The 20272-nt window shown below is 39.1% G+C and overlaps 1 protein-coding gene across 2 annotated transcripts in view; it reads right to left on the bottom strand.

The window, feature by feature from the left end:
- Nucleotides 1–18072, bottom strand: part of ANGPT1 (angiopoietin 1) — a 212699-nt gene extending 194627 nt beyond the window's left edge. For both annotated transcript variants that reach the window (XM_073330323.1, XM_073330324.1), the window contains exon 1: nt 17461–18072. In XM_073330323.1, the coding sequence (XP_073186424.1) occupies nt 17461–17757 (297 nt within the window). In that variant the 5' untranslated portion in view covers nt 17758–18072. The remainder of the gene's footprint in view (nt 1–17460) is intronic.
- Nucleotides 18073–20272: the final 2200 nt, after the last annotated feature.

The following is a 20272-nucleotide window of genomic DNA, read 5'->3' as shown; positions in this document are numbered from 1 at the left end:
CCATACTTCACATAATTTCTAAAACATGCATGTCATGTTGTTATATTTGTACCACAGTGACAAAGACATTTTCAGTCTTTCTCAATTCTGTTTTTGTGAAATACCCCAGAGGGTCAGAGGGCTAAGTTACTAAATGTTTCCAAGATGCGTGGGAGTGCAAAGTGTTTATTTGCAATACTGAATCTAGCAACATGCTTTCTCATTCTAGAGATCACAATACAGTTTTTTTTTTTAATTTGGGGGAGTGAGGGTTGCAGTGAAAGGGCAAAAACGCTTAAAGTCTCCAAAAAGTTTATAAAGGTAAGAGCTGCTGCTTTTTGGGGGTGTCTGGTTAATACTAAAATTAATGCAATAAAGCTAGCTGTAAAGGTTTGGATTTCACAGCAATTCCTCCATTTCTCTCAGTGTTAAATTTTACAGCTCTTTTTTTCTTGGCACATGTGGATGTGTTTTAAAAAGTATCCACTGGATGTGTAGAAAACAAACCGCCTTTAAAACTGTTCTTAGAGGCAAAGTGGTAAGAACAGTATGTACCAACATGGTTGGAACGCATTAGGAGTATAGATATTTGGGTCAAGTTATCTCCGATGTGAATTATGTAAGAAACTGAAATTCCATGGATTTTGACTCATTGAAATACTTTGGCTTTATTCCGCTGGGAGTATGTCACCATGTCCTGCTACAGAACTTGGGTTGGGTACAACCTGCTAAGCACATTAATGTCACGGGATCTAAACACCAGATACTTGTGGAACCCTCCATTTCCTCTCAGTTCAACCCTAATAAAAACTCAGCAATACTGAAATGTCTCTCATAGCTGATGATACTGAACAATTTGCAGTCTTGTTATAGTGAGGCACAGTTGTTATCACATACAAGTACTGTGAGCAATCTGTTATATATAGACCAAGCCTGCTGTGAAGTGCTACGCATCCTCCACTCAACAGGAGGCACCTGGCACTCTTGAACATTGAACCCCTATATATTGGTGAAAACAAACAAACTGAAGGAGCCCTATTCAGCCCAAATGCACCTCCTACAGCTGCTGGCCTTCTTAGTCTCCACAAACTCTGGAAGGTCGTTGCTAAATTATCTGCTTGTAAATTATGTGCTTTTTAAGAATTATCTGCTTGTAAAAAAACCAGAATTGAATTTTGACTCTTCTAGATTCCATTAGTTTAACTGGAAGTGGACAGGGAAGCAATATCACATGGGGCAGTGACATGCTTGGTTAGCAGAAATAAACATATTAACAGTCCATGAACTATGTGCTATCACAAATGGTGTTCTTTATCCTGACAAGGGGAACACTAGAGCTGTACAAAAGCAGTGAACTTTTTTCAAGTTATTAAATGTGAATTTCATTTCATCTGAGGGATTTTGTTCCTCTGAATTTCTGGCTTTGCCAGAAATTTGGAAAAATGGCCACTGTTCTCATTGTAAACATACAAATACATATCTGTGTATATTTTCGCTGCAAAGATTACTTTGCCCCCAAATATTTTCACCTGGAAACACTCTTTCTGCTGAAAAACTGGTCTATTTTTATTCAAAATGGTTCTATGTTTGAGAAAAAAATTCCCCAAAGTTCCTAATTTTCTTTTTAAATAGACTGTAGTCCTGCTCAGATTTGGAGCTACTAGAGCATTTGTAAAATGACTCAGCCCATAAATGGGCTCTAGCTATATTTCTGCAAGAACAGAGTGAGGCAGGCACTGGGATTGTTCTGTTACACACCTGAATATTTTGCTCCGACTCTTCTGTCACTGCACTCGGGGTTCTTTTACCACACCGCAGATCTACTCTGTGCCTAATTTATTTCCTTATACCTTAAACAGGGTATTTAGTAGGGCAGAAAACAAATTTAGGAAATAAATCACAACAACTTTCACCAGTTCTAAATCCTTCCATTAGCTCCCCCTCTTCCACCATCAACTTCAAGCTCCTTGTCCTTACTTTGAAGCCCTCCATAGGTTAGTCCCTTCCTATCAATCCAACCTATTATCTTATCACAAGGTCGTCTCCTGCTTTCTCTCTGCCACTGATTCCAGCCTAGGTTACCTGATTCTCCAAATCTCTGACAAACATTTGCGCAATTTCTTCCATGCTGCCCTTTACGAGTGGGAAAAGCTCCCTGTCAAAATCACCACTTTATTCTCATTCAAGTCATTTTTCAAACTCACCTGTGCCATGATACATATAGTAATGTACATTCTGATAAAGGCTAGGCAGGTGGGGAGCTACCTCTGACTAGCTCAGAATTCCGTACATCCTATTACATCTACTTGTTGTCCACTGGAACAACTTACCAATGGTCATTTTGGCGTCTCCATCACTGTCAATTTTTAAATCAAGACTGGATGTTTTTCTAAAAGACATGTAGCTCTAGGAATTATTTTTGGGGAAGTTCTATGGTCTGTGTTATAGAGGGTCAGACTAGATGAGTCCCTTCTGGCCTTGGCATCTCTGAATCTCCACAAACCAGCTCAGGCCACTCTGTGTTCTTCATCTGCTTCTTACATCTTGTCCTTTAGACTGTAAACTCTTTGGGGCAGAGACTATGATTTATTATATGTTTGTACAGTGTCTAGCACACTGGGACAATAGTTGGTTGAGGTCTTTAGGTGCTACCTCAGTATGTTAAAAAATAATAATACCTTGAAGGATCCTAAAAAAAACAGGTCATTCATCATGTGCTCCAGTGGTATGGATGGTTAGATATTGCTTGTCTTTGTGTTCCAGGCAAACACAAGATCATCTGAGAAAGTGGTGTTGATGTCAAGTACATACTTCATTGTGTCTCAGTTTTGTAATATATTATCTTTCATAGCTGGTGGAATTAGGAAATACCAAATTGGGAAGGCCGACTCTTTTGATTATTTTCCCAGAGAGCATGGCATGAATATCTCTAGCTGGAAACTTGAGCCACACTTAATTGAATATTGTTATGTCACCTGTGTCTAACCTTTGTTATTGTCTGCAAGACCGGACAGATTGGTACAAGTTACAAATTAGACAAATTACAGGCTAATTTTTGCATTTGTAATGAAATGAAAGAAAATCCTCAAGCCATGAAAATGTATCAAGTGACACTGTGAACATTTCACACATCTCTCTGGGTAATTAGTAGCAGCCATGTGATGCTTGAAATGGTGTTACACCGTCCCTTATTACTGTCCTCTACTGGCATCATTGGAATGACATCAGGGAACTTATTACATATGTTCAGCAAGTCTGCCAAAATTCCCAATATGGGAAATGCCACCTCCTCCCCTCGCCCGGCAGGCTGTCTGTATGTGTCATTCAGAGAATAAATCTGAAGGGCTACAGCCTGAATTAAGATCTCCCTGGCTGATAGTTGTAGAGCTGACAGCCAGACTGATGAAGAAGATTGGCCACTGGGAAGCCTCTTTAGCAGATCATTGATGGAGGAAACACCTTTTCTATTAGCAGCAGACCAGTGATGTGGGAATGTCTCTTTCCGATTCCCCTCCACACTGGTAAGCCACACAGAGAATGATGATCCAAGGGCTGCAGAAAATCCTGTGGGATTTACAGTTCTTGCACAAGGCACATAGAGGAATGGCTTTAAAATAGAGAGGATGAGGTCATTTCTTTGAGCTCTCTTCCCTTCCAAGTAGCTCCTCAACTTCCTGCTGGAGGCATTGTGTGCAGGGGTTTGCCCTTTAATGGGCTGGCCAGCTGAGGCTTGTGTGGCCCAGCAGGCCACAGGAATTTCCTGTTGAATTGGCACAGTAACGTGCAGTATTTGACTATCCCCCTCATAAATGGACTCAGCACTTAACAGATAATAGTAGAAAAATTCTTTACAAAAAGCCAACATTTTCAAACCTGTCTAAATCCACTCATAGGTATCAACACAAAGGTAAAAGTAGCTTGATTTTTTTCAAAGGCAACTCCAGCTCCCATGGCCTTTGATAGCTGCCTAACTCTTATGAAAATAAGGCCACTTTTATTTAGGTGTTGAAATAAAGCCATGATTTTTAACAGCCATTAGTGATTTTGCATGTTTAAACTGAGACACCGTAGAGGGCCTCATTTTCAAAAAGAATAGCACCCGCCCTCTCAAAAATCAGACCCCTTTAAAATGTCCCAAATTGGGCACTCAGAAATTGACACACTCAGAACCACTATTCACTTTTGAAATTCTTACTTATGAAGAGCCTAAGTCTGGGCTGCTAGGTTTAAAACTTTTGGCCAAAAGCAAATGATACATTGCAGGAAAACTTTGGCTTGGTATATCTATTAATTTAACTCATCTCCTTTCACTGTTCATAGAATCATAGACTATCAGGGTTGGAAGGGACCTCAGGAGGTCATCTAGTCCAACCCCCTGCTCAAAGCAGGACCAATCCCCAATTAAATCATCCCAGCCAGGGCTTTGTCAAGCCTGACCTTAAAAACTTCTAAGGAAGGAGATTCTACCACCTCCCTAGGTAACGCATTCCAGTGTTTCACCACCCTCCTAGTGAAAAAGTTTTTCCTAATATCCAACCTAAACCTCCCCCACTGCAACTTGAGACCATTACTCCTTGTCCTGTCCTCTTCTACCACTGAGAATAGTCTAGAACCATCCTCTCTGGAACCACCTCTCAGGTTGTTGAAAGCAGCTATCAAATCCCCCCTCATTCTTCTCTTCTGCAGACTAAACAATCCCAGTTCCCTCAGCCTCTCCTCATAAGTCATGTGTTGCAGACCCCTAATCATTTTTGTTGCCCTTCTCTGGACTCTCTCCAATTTATCCACATCCTTCTTGTAGTGTGGGGCCCAAAACTGGACACAGTACTCCAGATGAGGCCTCACCAATGTCGAATAGAGGGGGACGATCACGTCCCTCGATCTGCTCACTATGCCCCTACTTATATATCCCAAAATGCCATTGGCCTTCTTGGCAACAAGGGCACACCGCTGACTCATATCCAGCTTCTCGTCCACTGTCACCCCTAGGTCCTTTTCCGCAGAACTGCTGCCTAGCCATTCGGTCCCTAGTCTGAAGCTGTGCATTGGGTTCTTCCGTCCTAAGTGCAGGACCCTGCACTTATCCTTATTGAACTTCATCAGATTTCTTTTGGCCCAATCCTCCAATTTGTCTAGGTCCCTCTGTATCCTATCCCTGCCCTCCAGCGTATCTACCACTCCTCCCAGTTTAGTATCATCCGCAAATTTGCTGAGAGTGCAATCCACACCATCCTCCAGATCATTTATGAAAATATTGAACAAAACTGGCCCTAGGACCGACCCTTGGGGCACTCCACTTGACACCGGCTGCCAACTAGACATGGAGCCATTGATCACTACCCGTTGAGCCCGACAATCTAGCCAACTTTCTATCCACCTTATAGTCCATTCATCCAACCCATACTTCTTTAACTTGCTGACAAGAATACTGTGGGAGACCGTGTCAAAAGCTTTGCTAAAGTCAAGAAACAATACATCCACTGCTTTCCCTTCATCCACAGAACCAGTAATCTCATCATAGAAGGCGATTAGATTAGTCAGGCATGACTTTCCCTTGGTGAATCCATGCTGACTGTTCCTGATCACTTTCCTCTTATGTAAGTGCTTCAGGATTGATTCTTTGAGGACCTGCTCCATGATTTTTCCGGGGACTGAGGTGAGGCTGCCTGGCCTGTAGTTACCAGGATCCTCCTTGTCATAAATATAAAGGGAAGGGTAAACCCCTTTGAAATCCCTCCTGGCCAGGGGAAAGCTCCTCTCACCTGTAAAGGGTTAAGAAGCTAAAGGTAACCTCGCTGGCACCTGACCAAAATGACCAATGAGGAGACAAGATACTTTCAAAAGCTGGGAGGAGGGAGAGAAACAAAGGGTCTGTGTGTCTGTCTATATGCTGTTTTTCCTGCCGGGGATAGACCAGGAATGGAGTCTTAGAACTTTTAGTAAGTAATCTAGCTAGGCATGTGTTAGATTATGATTTCTTTAAATGGCTGAGAAAAGAATTGTGCTGAATAGAATAACTAATTCTGTCTGTGTATCTTTTTTGTAACTTAAGGTTTTGCCTAGAGGGGTTCTCTATGTTTTTGAATCTAATTACCCTGTAAGATATCTACCATCCTGATTTAACAGGGGGGGATTTCTTTATTTCTATTTACTTCTATTTTTATTAAAAGTCTTCTTGTAAGAAACTGAATGCTTTTTCATTGTTCTCAGATCCAAGGGTTTGGGTCTGTGGTCACCTGTGCAAATTGGTGAGGCTTTTTATCCAACATTTCCCAGGAAAGGGGGGGTGCAAGTGTTGGGAGGATTGTTCATTGTTCTTAAGATCCAAGGGTCTGGGTCTGTAGTCGCCTAGGCAAATCGGTGAGGCTTTTTACCAAACCTTGTCCAGGAAGTGGGGTGCAAGGTTTTGGGAAGTATTTTGGGGGGAAAGATGCGTCCAAACAGCTCTTCCCCAGTAACCAGTATTAGTTTGGTGGTGGTAGCGGCCAATTCAAGGACGACGGGTGGAATATTTTGTACCTTGGGGAAGTTTTGACCTAAACTGGTAAAGATAAGCTTAGGAGGTTTTTCATGCAGGTCCCCACATCTGTACCCTAGAGTTCAGATGTGAGCAGCAGGTCAAGAAAAGCTCCCCCCCCGCCAGTTGGCTCCTCTAGCACTTGCACCAGGAAATTGTCCCCTACGCTTTCCAAAAACTTCCTGGATTGTCTATGCACCGCTGTATTGCTCTCCCAGCAGATATCAGGAAAATGTTACCCAAGTACTGAGCTGGTGAGAGAATTTAAAACAACTAACTGATTTGTAAGGCAGCTTTTTTTTCCCTTTGCAAAAGTCCTTTGCATGAGAGTTATCTTATAAGAGAAAAGTTTGTTGCTATAGCTACCCAGAGCTATCCACATAGGAAACTAAAAATCAACATTTAAACAGAGGAGATAATTGATTTAACCTAACCTGAAGTTTCCTCCAATCGCAGGAAAACCCATTCAAAGATAGAAACATTTTTTAATACTATAGAATCACATTTTAACAGCAATTACTTTGATTTTTCCCCACTTTATATCTCCACTTAGAAAAAGGATAGTCTCCTAGTAAATGAAAGCCTTTCACTATATTGGAATGTAATCAATGCCCTCGTTCAAGAGGCTCCATTTCTACATTGTGAAGAGTGAACTGATATCCACAGACAACTGCTCTCTACTACTACTTTGGGTAAGGCAGTATTTAATGATGACATGGTATTTCAGGAAAGAAGATAACTTTTCTACACGTTGGCTGACAATTTTAGAGCATTCATAAATAACATGAACCAAAGGGGAAACAGGTACCTCACCTCCCCTCGCTACCTACCCAAAGGGCAAATTAAAAAGCTGGTTTGGAGACTGCACAAAGTTATTCCTATGACATTTTAGGTTGTTAAAATGTGTTCCATGGATCTGGAATATCCTAAAGGTCAAGACTTAAAGTACATCTCAAAATAATCAAATAAATTTACCAATTTAGGGCAAGCACCAGTTCCACTTTGAAGACCATGGGCCCTCAATCCAGCGCCATTTTGCAGGACCCGGGCCCTAAATCATGTAATTGGCCATTATGCCCCGAATGGGTGAATAGAGGCTTTGAAATGGCATCAGCACTGTCTTCCTGACACTCATGGAAGTTCCCTCTGCAGGTTCAGAACTATGATGTGGGCAGAAGGAGGCTCTGTGAGAAGAATGGCCATCCTACAATGTTATCCCCCTCAGGCCCTGTGAAAATACATCTCCTACCATAATGCTGATAATATCTTACAAGAAAAAACCCTTTCACATAGGAAACCCTTGATCAGGGCTTAATTTGTGCCAGGGCTTACCAGGGCTGATCCCCGGCACTTCTAGGCTTGGCAGTTCATAGCCCCAGCACTTCTGGGTTTGCTGCATCAGTTATGCCATAGCACCTAATTGCTTGAGCCCTGGCACCTCTTTCATTACAAATTAAACACTGGCCTTGTTGGAGGTTTGGCAGGGGGGTCCCATAACAACACACAGCACATAGAAGTGTTGTTGCTGGGACCAATTTTCCAAATTGTTTAGTACTCAGCTAAATTGGCTCCCATCTGGCTGCCAGTGTTGAAATCTTAAAGAAAATGTGCTATCAGGAAGGACCAAAATATCCTGGTCAGTTTTTCTCCCCATTTCACCTTCCATTGCACTTCCACAGTGCCATAGATTTGCTGTTATGACCTGGGGAGCACACAGTGGCAGATTTTTAAAGATATTTTGGCACCTGATTCCCAGTGATTTAGGCATCAATAACTTTACAGATCTGGCCCATAGTGCTTATCCTCATTCTGCAAGTCCTCCTGAGGCCATGTCCCCTCTTCAATCCACAGTAAGAATTTTTTAACCAAGACCTTTAGATGTAATGTCTGATCAGATGGCAATTCTGTGAGTTGAAACTCAAGAATTTTCATTCCCCTCCATGGGTTTGGCCTGCAGAAGGTATGCCTGGGTCATTATTTGTAAACAGTCAGACAATCTGACAAATGACAAAATCTGATTCCAACAACTAAAAAGCAAATACCAAAAAATATTTAAAAGTATTTTATGCCAAGTACCCTCAGGAAACACATACACATTTGCATTAACTTGAGCTCCATTCTGTAAAGAAGATGTGAATCACAAAAATTGTACACAACATCTAGTTCATTTGGGACATGACCACAGCTTTATATGCACAACTGCATACCAAGGAATGGAGAGCACAAGGTTTTAGTATTTTTTCCATAAAGAATTAGAGTATCTGCACCCATTTGTAATATGAAATGGGCTACATGAAAGGCATGCTTTTAATTTATAGACAGTATAGAAAGAGAACTAGAACAGATAGGATTAATGCATATTCTAAATGCAAAGGTCTCATCTTACTAACAACTTTTCCATTACATTTTTGAGCCAAAGAACCAATGCCAAGATGACAAGTGATTAATAGCAGTCAAGCCTGCATAAAAAGTAGAACTGGAGCTAAGCCACAAAGTTTAGAAGCAGATTTTCGCCGCAAAGCTCAGGTGTGTGTGGGAAGGGTTGTGTTGAGGGGTATGTGAGGGGGAATGCTCTTCCAGAGTTTTGCTTTGGCCTGTTATTTAAACAGGGGTTAGTCGCAGAGTTTGGATCTACGTCAGAACTTCTTCCAAGTTCAAGTATGGTCAGATTTGGAAGTTTGGTTTATTTTTGGCCCCTAAAAGAAAGGGAGAGGGGTATGAAATTGTTATGAAGAGGTGAAATTGTTACAGGCCTTCAAAGTGACTCACCAAAACACTCATCTCCCACTTACACAAATCCACAGCGTTTTCTAACACTGCCCCCTTTTGTCCATGGAGTGTCTTGCATTTTTTACCCTTTCACCTTGTCACAAGCCCACAAGCAATGTGTTTCAATTACGTACCTCCAAAGCTTTGAATATTGGTACTCCTCGCTACTTTCATTTACAGAGCAGGGTGAATAATGGATTTTTCTGTTTCGTGGAAATTTCACAAAGTTTGATATCAAGCATTTTAAAATGTTTTTTTTAATGTTCAAAAATAAAATGAAAGGAAATTTGTAAACAAAAAGTCATTTTAAACCCCCCCCCAATTGTTTTTTTTTTAAATATAAAAAAAAATTAGCAAAATGTTTCAGTGTTGCTGAACCTGCATTTTTTGATGAACAAGGTTTCAATTAAAAAAATTTCTCTAGCTCTGTTTGTAAAATTCTCATAGGCCAACAGTTTTCAGGAGCAAAATATATTTAAATAAATGTGCAATAATGCGGCTTGTGCATCTTTCCCCACTGACCCCAATCTTGGGTTTTGTGTGCACAAGAAAATTACACCAGTTCAACTTAAATCAGTTGCTAAACTAGATTAGTTAAACCAGTGCATCCCCCTGGGTAGATACTCTCATTTCAATTTAGGAGTGGCTTATTTTGGTTTGACTTAAAGTGATTCCCAATTGACTTAAGATAAACCAGAAGAATGTCTGGTTTAAACCAGAATAAGTTTCTACACAGCTTTTTTACCAGTTTAACTTTTGAAAATCAATTTAAAATCACACCTTTAGTTAAACCAGCACAACTTTCTCATATAGACGGCCCTCTGATTGGGGGTCTCTAGACAGTACTGTCATACAAACAATGAATACAAATAAAATGTTGACATGAAATTTGACACTGCAACACATGTTAAGAGCAATTTCTCATAAATACAGTTAAAATTAAATATCTACCCAGATTATTCAGGATATTGCTACCTTTAATGGACTGAAGTGTTCAGAAGAGACTTCGTTAATGGCACAATTATATATTTTACAATATATATTTTGTGTAGTAGCCCTCTTTGTTCCCTTTTTTAAAATATGAGTTGTTTTGAAAAGGCTAACATTATCTTAGCAAAGTTTGATCCTTATGCAATAACAATAATGAAAAATGGTACAGCAGTGTAAATGTACATTTGTCTATGGCATTTTATTTCTAATGAATCTGTCACCCTTGTATAAAAGCCACCCTGATGTTTCATAATACTTCCTAAAATATGTACATCAGGTTACAGAAGAAAAACCTTGTTTTAAAATAACAAGATGTTTCATAAGAAAAACCTCCTAAGAAATGTGATACTATTTCAATTTCCTTTTCCTGATCAACTCTTAACCTCTTGAACAAGAGTGAAAACCTCATCCCACTGGGAAGGCTTTCAATCCAAAATGCCTATTTCAGATTAAGCTGTTGCTCCTGAGGATCAGGTTCATGACATTGCTAAAGACTGTGATGTTATTTTAAAAAGTTTCTATCAGTTTTTATTTACTAGCATCTTACTTTGGTTGATGATTTGCAAGCACAGAAAAATACATCGAACCATGCTGGATTGTAGATTTCGTGGCTAATAACAAGCTGATCTAAATGTGCTTCAGGATTTACCCTTTGATAAAGTATATAGGTGAATCCCAATTATCTGAAGATTTTAAAGTACATTCAAAACTTTCAGAGTAGCAGGTTGGAGAACTTGGAAGTTCCAGATCTGTGGAGCACCTAAACTTTGCAAGGTTAAACTATGTTTCTGTTCCCCTCCCACAACACATACATGCTGTACAGGAAGGAGCGGGCAACAGCTCTCCAGGGGTTAGGTCTCCAGAGGGCTGAAGATTACTCCTGCAGACATAGGTGCTGGAACTAGGGGTGCTGTGGGTACTGCCGCACCCCCTATCTTGAAGTGGTTTCCATCATAAACAGCGTTTACAGTTTGGATCATTGGCTCTTAGCACCCGCAATATACAAATTGTTTCAGCACCCCTGCTTGCAGAGACAGCAGGGACACATTAACCAGAGGCCATTTAATCAAGGTTTACCTGTAGAACATACTGATAATCTAATTCAGTGTTACAGAATCAGACACAGATTTTAATTCTTATTTGTTTGCAGTGAACATAATGTTAATTATTTTCCCCTCCAAAAAATTCCTAATCTCAAATGATCATTTTCAGTAAACACTAGACACATCTTTCTAATAAGCAATACTGCTAATAGTGCTATAATCTCAAAAGTCCTTACAAATATTCATGAATTAAGTCTCCTATCACCCTTAGAAAGTAGGGAAGTATCATTATATCCATTTTACAGGTGGGGAAACATGAAGAGGTTACAGACCTTGACTTGCCTAAGATCACCAGAAATGGAAACTAAATCTGCTGACATCCAGTCCTATCCTTTTCTCACATGGACTAGCCCTTTTTCTGAGGCACACAAGCCTGTCAAAGGTTCAGCCCGCCTGCAGCAGGTATTAAAGTCAATGGCAACTGTGAATGCTCAGAGCATCTGAAATATCATGTGGCCTTATGTTATATCGCTATATGATTTTTAAAATATACCAAGCAGGCGAGATCTACCAAAGGGAAAGTTGGTGGGACATTTTTAAGGATGACCAATACTTTTAATGCTTTATTATTACCAAAGTTCCTAACTACAGCTGTTATTAATGAAAATACATACATTTAGGTTACATTGCACAGTGTGACACAGCTTTCTATCAAAGCCGGGGAACTATTTTAAAAAGTCATTTGCTAGAAAAATGTGGCAAAAAAGAGAGACTGGCTTGAACTTTACTATTCTGTTTGTTTGTTTTTTAATATTGCTAAATATATAACTCCACAATACTTAGCAGTTCTCAGACATTTCCATGTTTGAGGTCCTATGTCTTTCTTGTGGGTACCTCCATGCATCTCTAGGGGTTACAGGAATTTGAATGTATGAAGCTCTTAACAAAATGCAGGCATATGAATGCAAGAAAAATATATTTTTTGAAGTGTAAAAAAGCCAGTTTTATTTTTGGACACAAATAGAACAGATTTGTTTCCAGATAGTTGTTGTTGCTCTTTAAGGGCCAGATTCCTAAAATCCCTACTTCCACTGCATAGAACCTTACTATGCAAGTAATCCTATTGATTTCAATGGAACTAAAGGTGAAATCCTGACTTCACTGAAGTCAATGGGAATTTTGCCATTGACTTCAGTTGGACCAGGACTTCACCCTATGGACCTATTAACACAATACTAAGGGTGAGAGAATCTGTCCATAAAGCGCCTGCTCTGCTCCTGTGAAAATTAGTAGTTGAGTCACTTCACCAGGGATGATGCACATTCAGAACTGTTAAGGAATGATCCTATAAACATTTAGGCACATGAATAACTGAAGCAGAACCCACTACTCACATGAGTAAAATGTACATTTTTGCAGGATACAGCTTTACCTTTTGCACATAAACAGGTTACCATTTAAAAGTTCCACATTAAACAAACATCAGAAGGGTGCTGAAAAATCTCATAAGTAAATGTCTTCCCAAAACATAGAAATCTTGTTTAAGAGGAATACTTTTTATTGTATCAAATGCCTGAAGCATATGCAAGTACACTCTTATAGCATTTAAATTGCAAAATGAAAGAACCACATTGTTTACTTGCCCAAGACTTCAGCTAAGGCAAACCCCAGGGATCTCAGGAATCTTTGTGGATACCTGGGAAAATGGGATTCATAGGTAAGTCACAACAATAGCCATGACTCGCATTTCTGTCCTTATACTTAAGATAGCCATTGCACGGTAGTACACATTTTCTCAGTCAATTCACCAGCTTTTAAGACATTGTGCTCCTAGTGTTAGATGTTGATTGGCCCTTGAATGTCTGCACTGCAGGGTCAGTGTATAAGGAGCCTCCTCCACTTTTGAGTACCCCATAGGCGGGCCAAATGGAATTCCAGCTGGTGCATTCAGGGAAGTGCAGGGTTACTAACACATTACTGGCAGTGCACAATGCCCCAAAGAGAGCAGAGAGGGACAGAGAGCATATGGAGCCATAACTCCACCTTTCCATGATGGAAAGTGGATCTTGACGGCCACGGTGTATGGGCATGGGGACAGAGGAGAGCATGCTGCATTTATGGTTGCCACCTCTGAGGTACAAAAAAAAACAGGACAGATTTCTCAGGACAGCTACCACAAAAAAGTTACCTGGGAAAACAGGACAGGTGGCAACCTTAGCTGAGCCCTTTAAAGGTAATCTGGCTACATGTAAATTGCAAATAAGGCCACTTTCTCAAAAGTCAGCCTCCTCTACTTGTCCTATAAGGCCACACCTAAAAGCCAACCTCTTTTCACACTGTAGGAAAGGCACTTAAAATCTGAGCACATTGCTCAGAAGCTGTTGGAAAATGTTATGATGAACTGTGAGGATAGCAATTGCCTTGTACAAATAACTGGCCAGACATACAGTAAGGATAGTCTTTAAATAAAGAGAGTAGATTTTAAATAAATACATACTAAGATAATATAGTTGCAGATTCTTTCTTCTGCTACTTACTTGCTAGGGCCCAAGTTCAGCATGCCTCCACTACAGATGATGACAACACTAATAAATGAGAGAAATGAAAGAAGAAGTTCCCTGCATCTGCTTTAGGTGGGGTTAATCAACAGTTGTAAGAGAAAGACAAAATCATGAATTTGGGTCTTGGTAGGTTAGAAAGATTTTGATTGACCTTTAAATCCAAGGCTATAATTTGGCATTAGAATTTTATAATGTATAATGATCAAATATGCCGTTTCAACATACTATAAAATAGTTTAAGTGAGAGAACAAAGAAGATATATACACTGTTTATGGTGCCAAGCTTCACCCACTCAAAGCTATTACCACTATTATGCACAGTGACTTCTAAATGGATTCCATACACGTAAATCTGCAGCCATTCTGAATGTATTCTTATCCCATCAATACCATAAATTCACACTAGTTGACTATGAAAAATATTTCCTGAGTAGATTACCAAGATAAAATTTCATGTGACTCCTTTGAGAATATTTAAATACCATCATTAAGTACTGAATAGTTCAATACCAAGTGTGCCAGCCAGTTACTGTCAGAAAAAAAAAATGACATGCACTGTCTGTTTTCAACTATTAAAATAAACATATCGCAGAAATGAAACCCAAGCTTACACAATGACGAACGTTATCCAGTATTTAAATAAACAGTTCTAAGAAAACCTCTGAAAATGTTTACCAAGCTATCTTCTTGGTAATTTCTATGGAGAGCATTTTGCTGCATCCTTGGATTGCCAATGAATCACAGTAACGCTAACAATACATATGTAAATTCCATTGGACAATGCTGAAACTTAATTGCCTGTAGTTAGCTCTCCAGGCAAGGGCATTTTCAGCTAGATTTGAACTGGCGGTTCATTGCAAGAAAGTTTTTCTAAGATTTATTTTGTTTTCAGAAATCTGCTAATTTTAAAAAAAAAAGATAAAAATGCATTTATTCTTGATTAGATAAACTAAAAGCACCCACTTACTAATTAAACAATGTATACTGAATTCTTTTTATATTAAATATTGCTAGCAATCTGTCTTCCAAAATGACCAAGTTAGTGTTTTGTATATATTCTATTACAAATACAGTGTTCTGGCAAACATTGCCTATACACAGTTTAATGAATGTTATATATTACTTTGTAGAGTAATGAACACATTTCTTTTACATAAGTCAAGATATAAATGCTCAGTTCTACATATATTTTCTAATGATTATAATTGCATGATTTGGGTCATAGCCATATAACTACTAATATTTCTCATTTACCATGTTCATGGCAGGTGCATTAGAAAACATTGGACAAATAATATATTAACTACATCTTACATTACAAATTCAGGGGAAAATCATTAGGGGAGATAGAACTGAGGGTTTTTTTATATGCTCCTTGTTTTGAAAGGGAGATGAGTTATTGCTGAAATGCCCTGCAATGGCAGCAGCAACAAAGCAAATTCAATGTTCAGAGTTGTAATAATGTAGTCAGGTCAGATTCATTTGCCTTCACAATGAGAAACAGGCCCTTTCATTCTAGTGGAAAACTGACACATGCAGATAAGTGCTCACTGCTGCATGTATTGTGTAAACTGTGGCGAAGGCTTCACCTGCAGCCCAAGTTCTGATCATTGACAAAGTGCACAGACCTCAAATGTAACATTTACACTGACTATCTACCTGTTAATCCATCTCCCCCTAAAATGTGAATACTAGCTCTAATTCAGACTTTAAAACTCTAGAGACTCATTTTTCTTCTTGACAGGTTTCAGAGTAGCAGCCGTGTTAGTCTGTATCTGCAAAGAGAACAGGAGGACTTGTGGCACCTTAGAGACTAACAAATTTATTAGAGCATAAGCTTTAGTGGGCGACAGCTCACTTCACCTATGCATCCGATGAAGTGGTCTGTAGCCCACGAAAGCTTATACTCTAATAGATTTTTCTTCTTGTTCAAGGCACAAGTGAAACAGTGATCTTAGTTCAGTCCCTAGTGGACAAATGCAGAATCAGTAACAATCTCATAAGCATGATTCAGCAGGCAGTTGCTCAAGTAAAATCATGCGTGCGGGAACACAGACGACATTTCTCCTTTCCATAGCGTTTGCTTTGAAAGGTAGAGTGATAACTGAATGAGAAATCTTACACTCTAGAAAGAGACAAGCCTCCAGTTCTAATCTTTCATCTTTCTAAAGAATTCCATGTACAGTTTAAAGAAAGAAAGACTGAAATAAAAAGTGAAAGATACATAACTGGGTTTATCTTATTATGTATATTTTCTTTTACACATGAGTTTACTGCACATAATCATCCTTATATTGTTAGCACCAAACACATAGTAACTACAGTTCAATCGATAAGAAAATAAGCACACTAACTACAGAACTGTAAACAAAAGGCATTAAATCTTTTCTGCAGTGGCTGACAGGGATTTGAATTGTAAATGATACAGCTATCAACAATTACACTAATATGCATTTTTATTGCATATCCAGTATTTGTTCTAAATGTGAACTCTTATTACAACTGAAACATGTAACTCATGGAATACAAAAGATGTAGACAATTTTGTAAGTGCAGTCTTAGCTGATTAAACATTTCACCAATTGTTTAAGTGGCTTGCAGAGTCTTGGCAAAGTAACATTAAGCAGGTCTTAGGGACAGCAGTAATATCTGTGTGTCCACCAATACAGTGAAAAATATATGTTTTTGATAGAAATTATCAGCTGTGCAGGATTATAACTCACTGCCAATTCTCATTCCCAAGCTGTGGGCTTGATCCTGCAAAGATTTCCACAGGTAACTTTACTCCCATGAGTAGTTCTATTGAAGTCAATGGGATTACCCATATGAGTAAAGTTATTCACCTGCATCAGTCTTTGCAGGACCAAAGCCCCAAATTATATTTTAACTACAAAAAAGTTCATTTGAAAGTTTACACTTTTAGCACAAATTACTAAAAAGAATTTATTTTTGTATTACTCAGAAAAGCTCCTGATATTCCTTCAGTACTATTTTATATAGACTATTTTATGTCCAATGTAATCCATACATTTTAAAAAGTCATACTTGATTTTTTAAAAATATTATATTGTTGCTTTTTACTAATTAGCTGACTGTGGTAGTACAACTGAATATGTTTTGGGGAGAATAATAATATTCTTATTACATTGCCTTCAAATTATTAATCACATTCAGGCAGTCGTGTTAGTATTTCTTTAAAAGTGCACACATTTGCGGTGGGTACCAGGTATCCTTCATGACATCTGATCTGAAGCCCAGAACTATAAATAGAGGTTATGAGAATACTTAATGAAAAGTGTTCCATCATTAGAAGTCTCTGAAGGATAATTATACACTGTGGCTTTCAAAACATTCTCAGTCCCCTGGGATCACGCTTTAAAAAAGATGCATATCCCAGCAATGTGAAGAAAGTTTTGCTCCCAAAAGCAAGCCCAAAGAAGAAAGGGTGAGTTCTAGCTGCAACATTTCTCACCATGTATAACGTGGAAATAGACAAATCCACATTATCTCAGTTCTCAGAGAAAGACATGCAAACTGTGAACAACACAGGGAAGCACGATAAATAATCAGTTCAATGAGAATTTGAAAGGGAAACTCTTACTTTTTGCAGCCACTGTGTGTAATTTTCCATCACATGTTCCAGATGTTGCAGTTTCTGGGAAGAGAAATCCTGTTCCACGTGAGGAGCATCTCTCTGAAGAGCATTTGTGTTGTATTGGTCTGTCGTGCTTTCACGACAGTTCCCGTCTTGTTCTGGAAGAATGAAAGTATAGGTGCACTGCCCATGCTGAATCCGGTTGTATCTTCTACCAGTGGTTTCTGGACCCCGGCGCTGGTTACTGCATCCTATGTGAGCCAGAAGAGCAGCCAGGAAAGCAAAAGAAAGAAAAATTGTCATGTTATTACTACTTTCCTTTCCTGCTCTTATAGAAACTTTTACCTCCTCTGTCTTTTAATTTGCTCTTTATTTTATAGAAAAAAAAATCTTTGGAAAGAGAATTGGAGAAGAGTATTTAAATATCAGCTTTGGCTAAAATGGTTTTTATTTCACTATAATGATAGCTTCCTTAGTTAAAATTAGAAATATTTATTGCATAGTAGCTAAGATTTATTGTTTCCTCCCTGTTACAGTCCAGCATGTAGCCTTCCTTAGTTAGCTGCATATGCATGTCCCAGTCTCTTTCCCCTACACTATCTGCTGCAGAACTGCTATTTTCTCCCAGACCTCAGAGAGTTTTATTAAGGTTGCACATTCAAGCCAAGCTGGAAGCAGGCTGCCTTTCACAAGATGACTTGACAGGAATGTGTGTATGAGTGCGCCCCTATGCTAAGGACTGTTGATGGCTCAGTACAGAGGGATCATCTTACAAACTGACTAGATGCATGACTTCAATCACGTATCGCTGTCAGGTCCCTACTGCATATAACTGCTTTTGACGGATTCACATAAGTTTAATAAGTGGGGCAGTCCACCTTAATATACTTCCTATGTTCCCACTGACCTATTAAAATGTAGATAAAGTGTAGAAGTTTGTTGTAATCCCTCAGTAAATATACAGAGCAGTGAAAATAAAAAAAAAATCAGTACTAGATATTGGCTTGTTTCCGTTAGCGAATGCTAAGGCAGAAGACTGACACTTCTGGAAAATATTAATATTTAACTGCCCCTCCCCAGGCTTGTTTTTTACAATGATATTTCTGAGCAGAATTTACAGAGATTCTCTGTACAAGACAGAGCTTGAAATCAGAACTGCCAAACAGCATTCAGAACGTGCTCTGCAGAAGAGTGTCTACATGTTCCATGAATAGAATAATATGGATAATTAAAAAAATAATAGTTGGATGTGCGAGCCAGCATATATACGGGTGTTATTTGGTACAGGGTGCGTTCAGTGGTCTTATGGAAAATATTTCTACCAGTCTGAAAGTTAGCATGGGTTATACTGGCATTCCTCATTATATGTTTTATTATTTTGTGTATGTTACATCATATGATATATTATTATGTAGTCCTTCCTTGACTGCACTAGCTGACCTGTTGAGGTCCCTTCCAGTCCTACACGTCTATAATTCTGTGATTCTAGGTAGCATTTCCTCATAGCACCTCCTTAGTAAAAACATTGTGATAACTATTTAGAATAATATACTAAGCATTTAATAATGCCTTTGGAGATGGGTCCAGGTCACAAAATTTGGAAACAATCTAAAAATTCCTAAACTTCAAGGGAGTTTGGATCCAGGTTCCAGTTACATCTCTAGTATATGGTGTAATTATATAAATCACAGTTAACTCCTTTGGAACCCACTGCTGCAAACTTTACTCATGGAAGTAGGTCTTACTAACATTAGTAATGTTATTGGTGATAAGACAGAATACATGAGGAAAAAGACTATTTGCATCAGTAAAGGCTGCAAGATTTCACCTTTGGGGCTTGTGTGGATGTCACAAGCATTTCTATAGGAATTCCACTTAGATCCAACAAAGCTTCAGGAGCTGTTCGCCAGAATTCTTTGCTGTTCCTGAAGAAGCTACTGCCACTCAGAGCCAAGGACTTAGTCTTTTTGCTCAGTTCAGCCTGACCTTTCATCATTAGCCTGAAAAGGAGCCAATGCATTTGAACTAGGAGGAAATTTAAATTTCTTCTGAGAGAGAACACAAGGGAACATTCAGAGCAAGATAACACCTTCCTGATCTGAGGGGGCGGGGGGAGGGGGAGAGAGAACCATGAAGCAGGACTATTCAGAATTTAGAAAAGAAAAAGGAAAGAGGAGCACTAAAACTACAATTCATTTTGGCAAAATAAGAACTTCCCTCTATTCCCAGAACTAGCCAGCCTTTACTTCACCTTTCTTTTTTCTGCTTATGTACCTATTTTAAAAATTCACTTTATAGGGCCCATGGTACTGGAAGCACTTTTCACACTACTCCAACATCACCAGGTCTACTTCTACAGTAGTTATATAGAGTAACTAGGTCTCTGCTTCACATGGATAGTAAAGTCAGAGCATTGATCAGAAGAAATACTGCTGGAGCAGACACAGCAATGAGAGATCAGCATGAATAAGATCCACCCCATGAGGCTGAGAAGGAGAATATGCCAAAGCACAAGCATGATAACAATAAACAAATCTGAAAAGTATGTTTCACCTTTTATCTGAAGATCTCAACGCAGTTTTCAAAGGAGGGTAAGTACTGGAGGTGGGTGAACACTGCAGGAGGCTTTCCAGAAGCATCAGCTCAAATTTTAAAATGCTATAGCTATGCTCACACCATCTTTGCATTCACTTTCTGCAGATATTTCAGCCATCAAGTTTTACTCGCTTGAATGCTTGCAGGTAACAAGTGCAAAAGCTTGCAGGTTCACTCTGGAAGTGATACCTTTTAGATGGGAAAGGACTCTGCTTCACACAGC

Source organism: Lepidochelys kempii, chromosome 2, assembly GCF_965140265.1.
Source record: "Lepidochelys kempii isolate rLepKem1 chromosome 2, rLepKem1.hap2, whole genome shotgun sequence".
NCBI classification, from domain to species: Eukaryota; Metazoa; Chordata; order Testudines; family Cheloniidae; genus Lepidochelys; species Lepidochelys kempii.
Note: the sequence above shows the minus strand (reverse complement) of the source record. Positions and strands in the feature narration are given on the sequence as shown.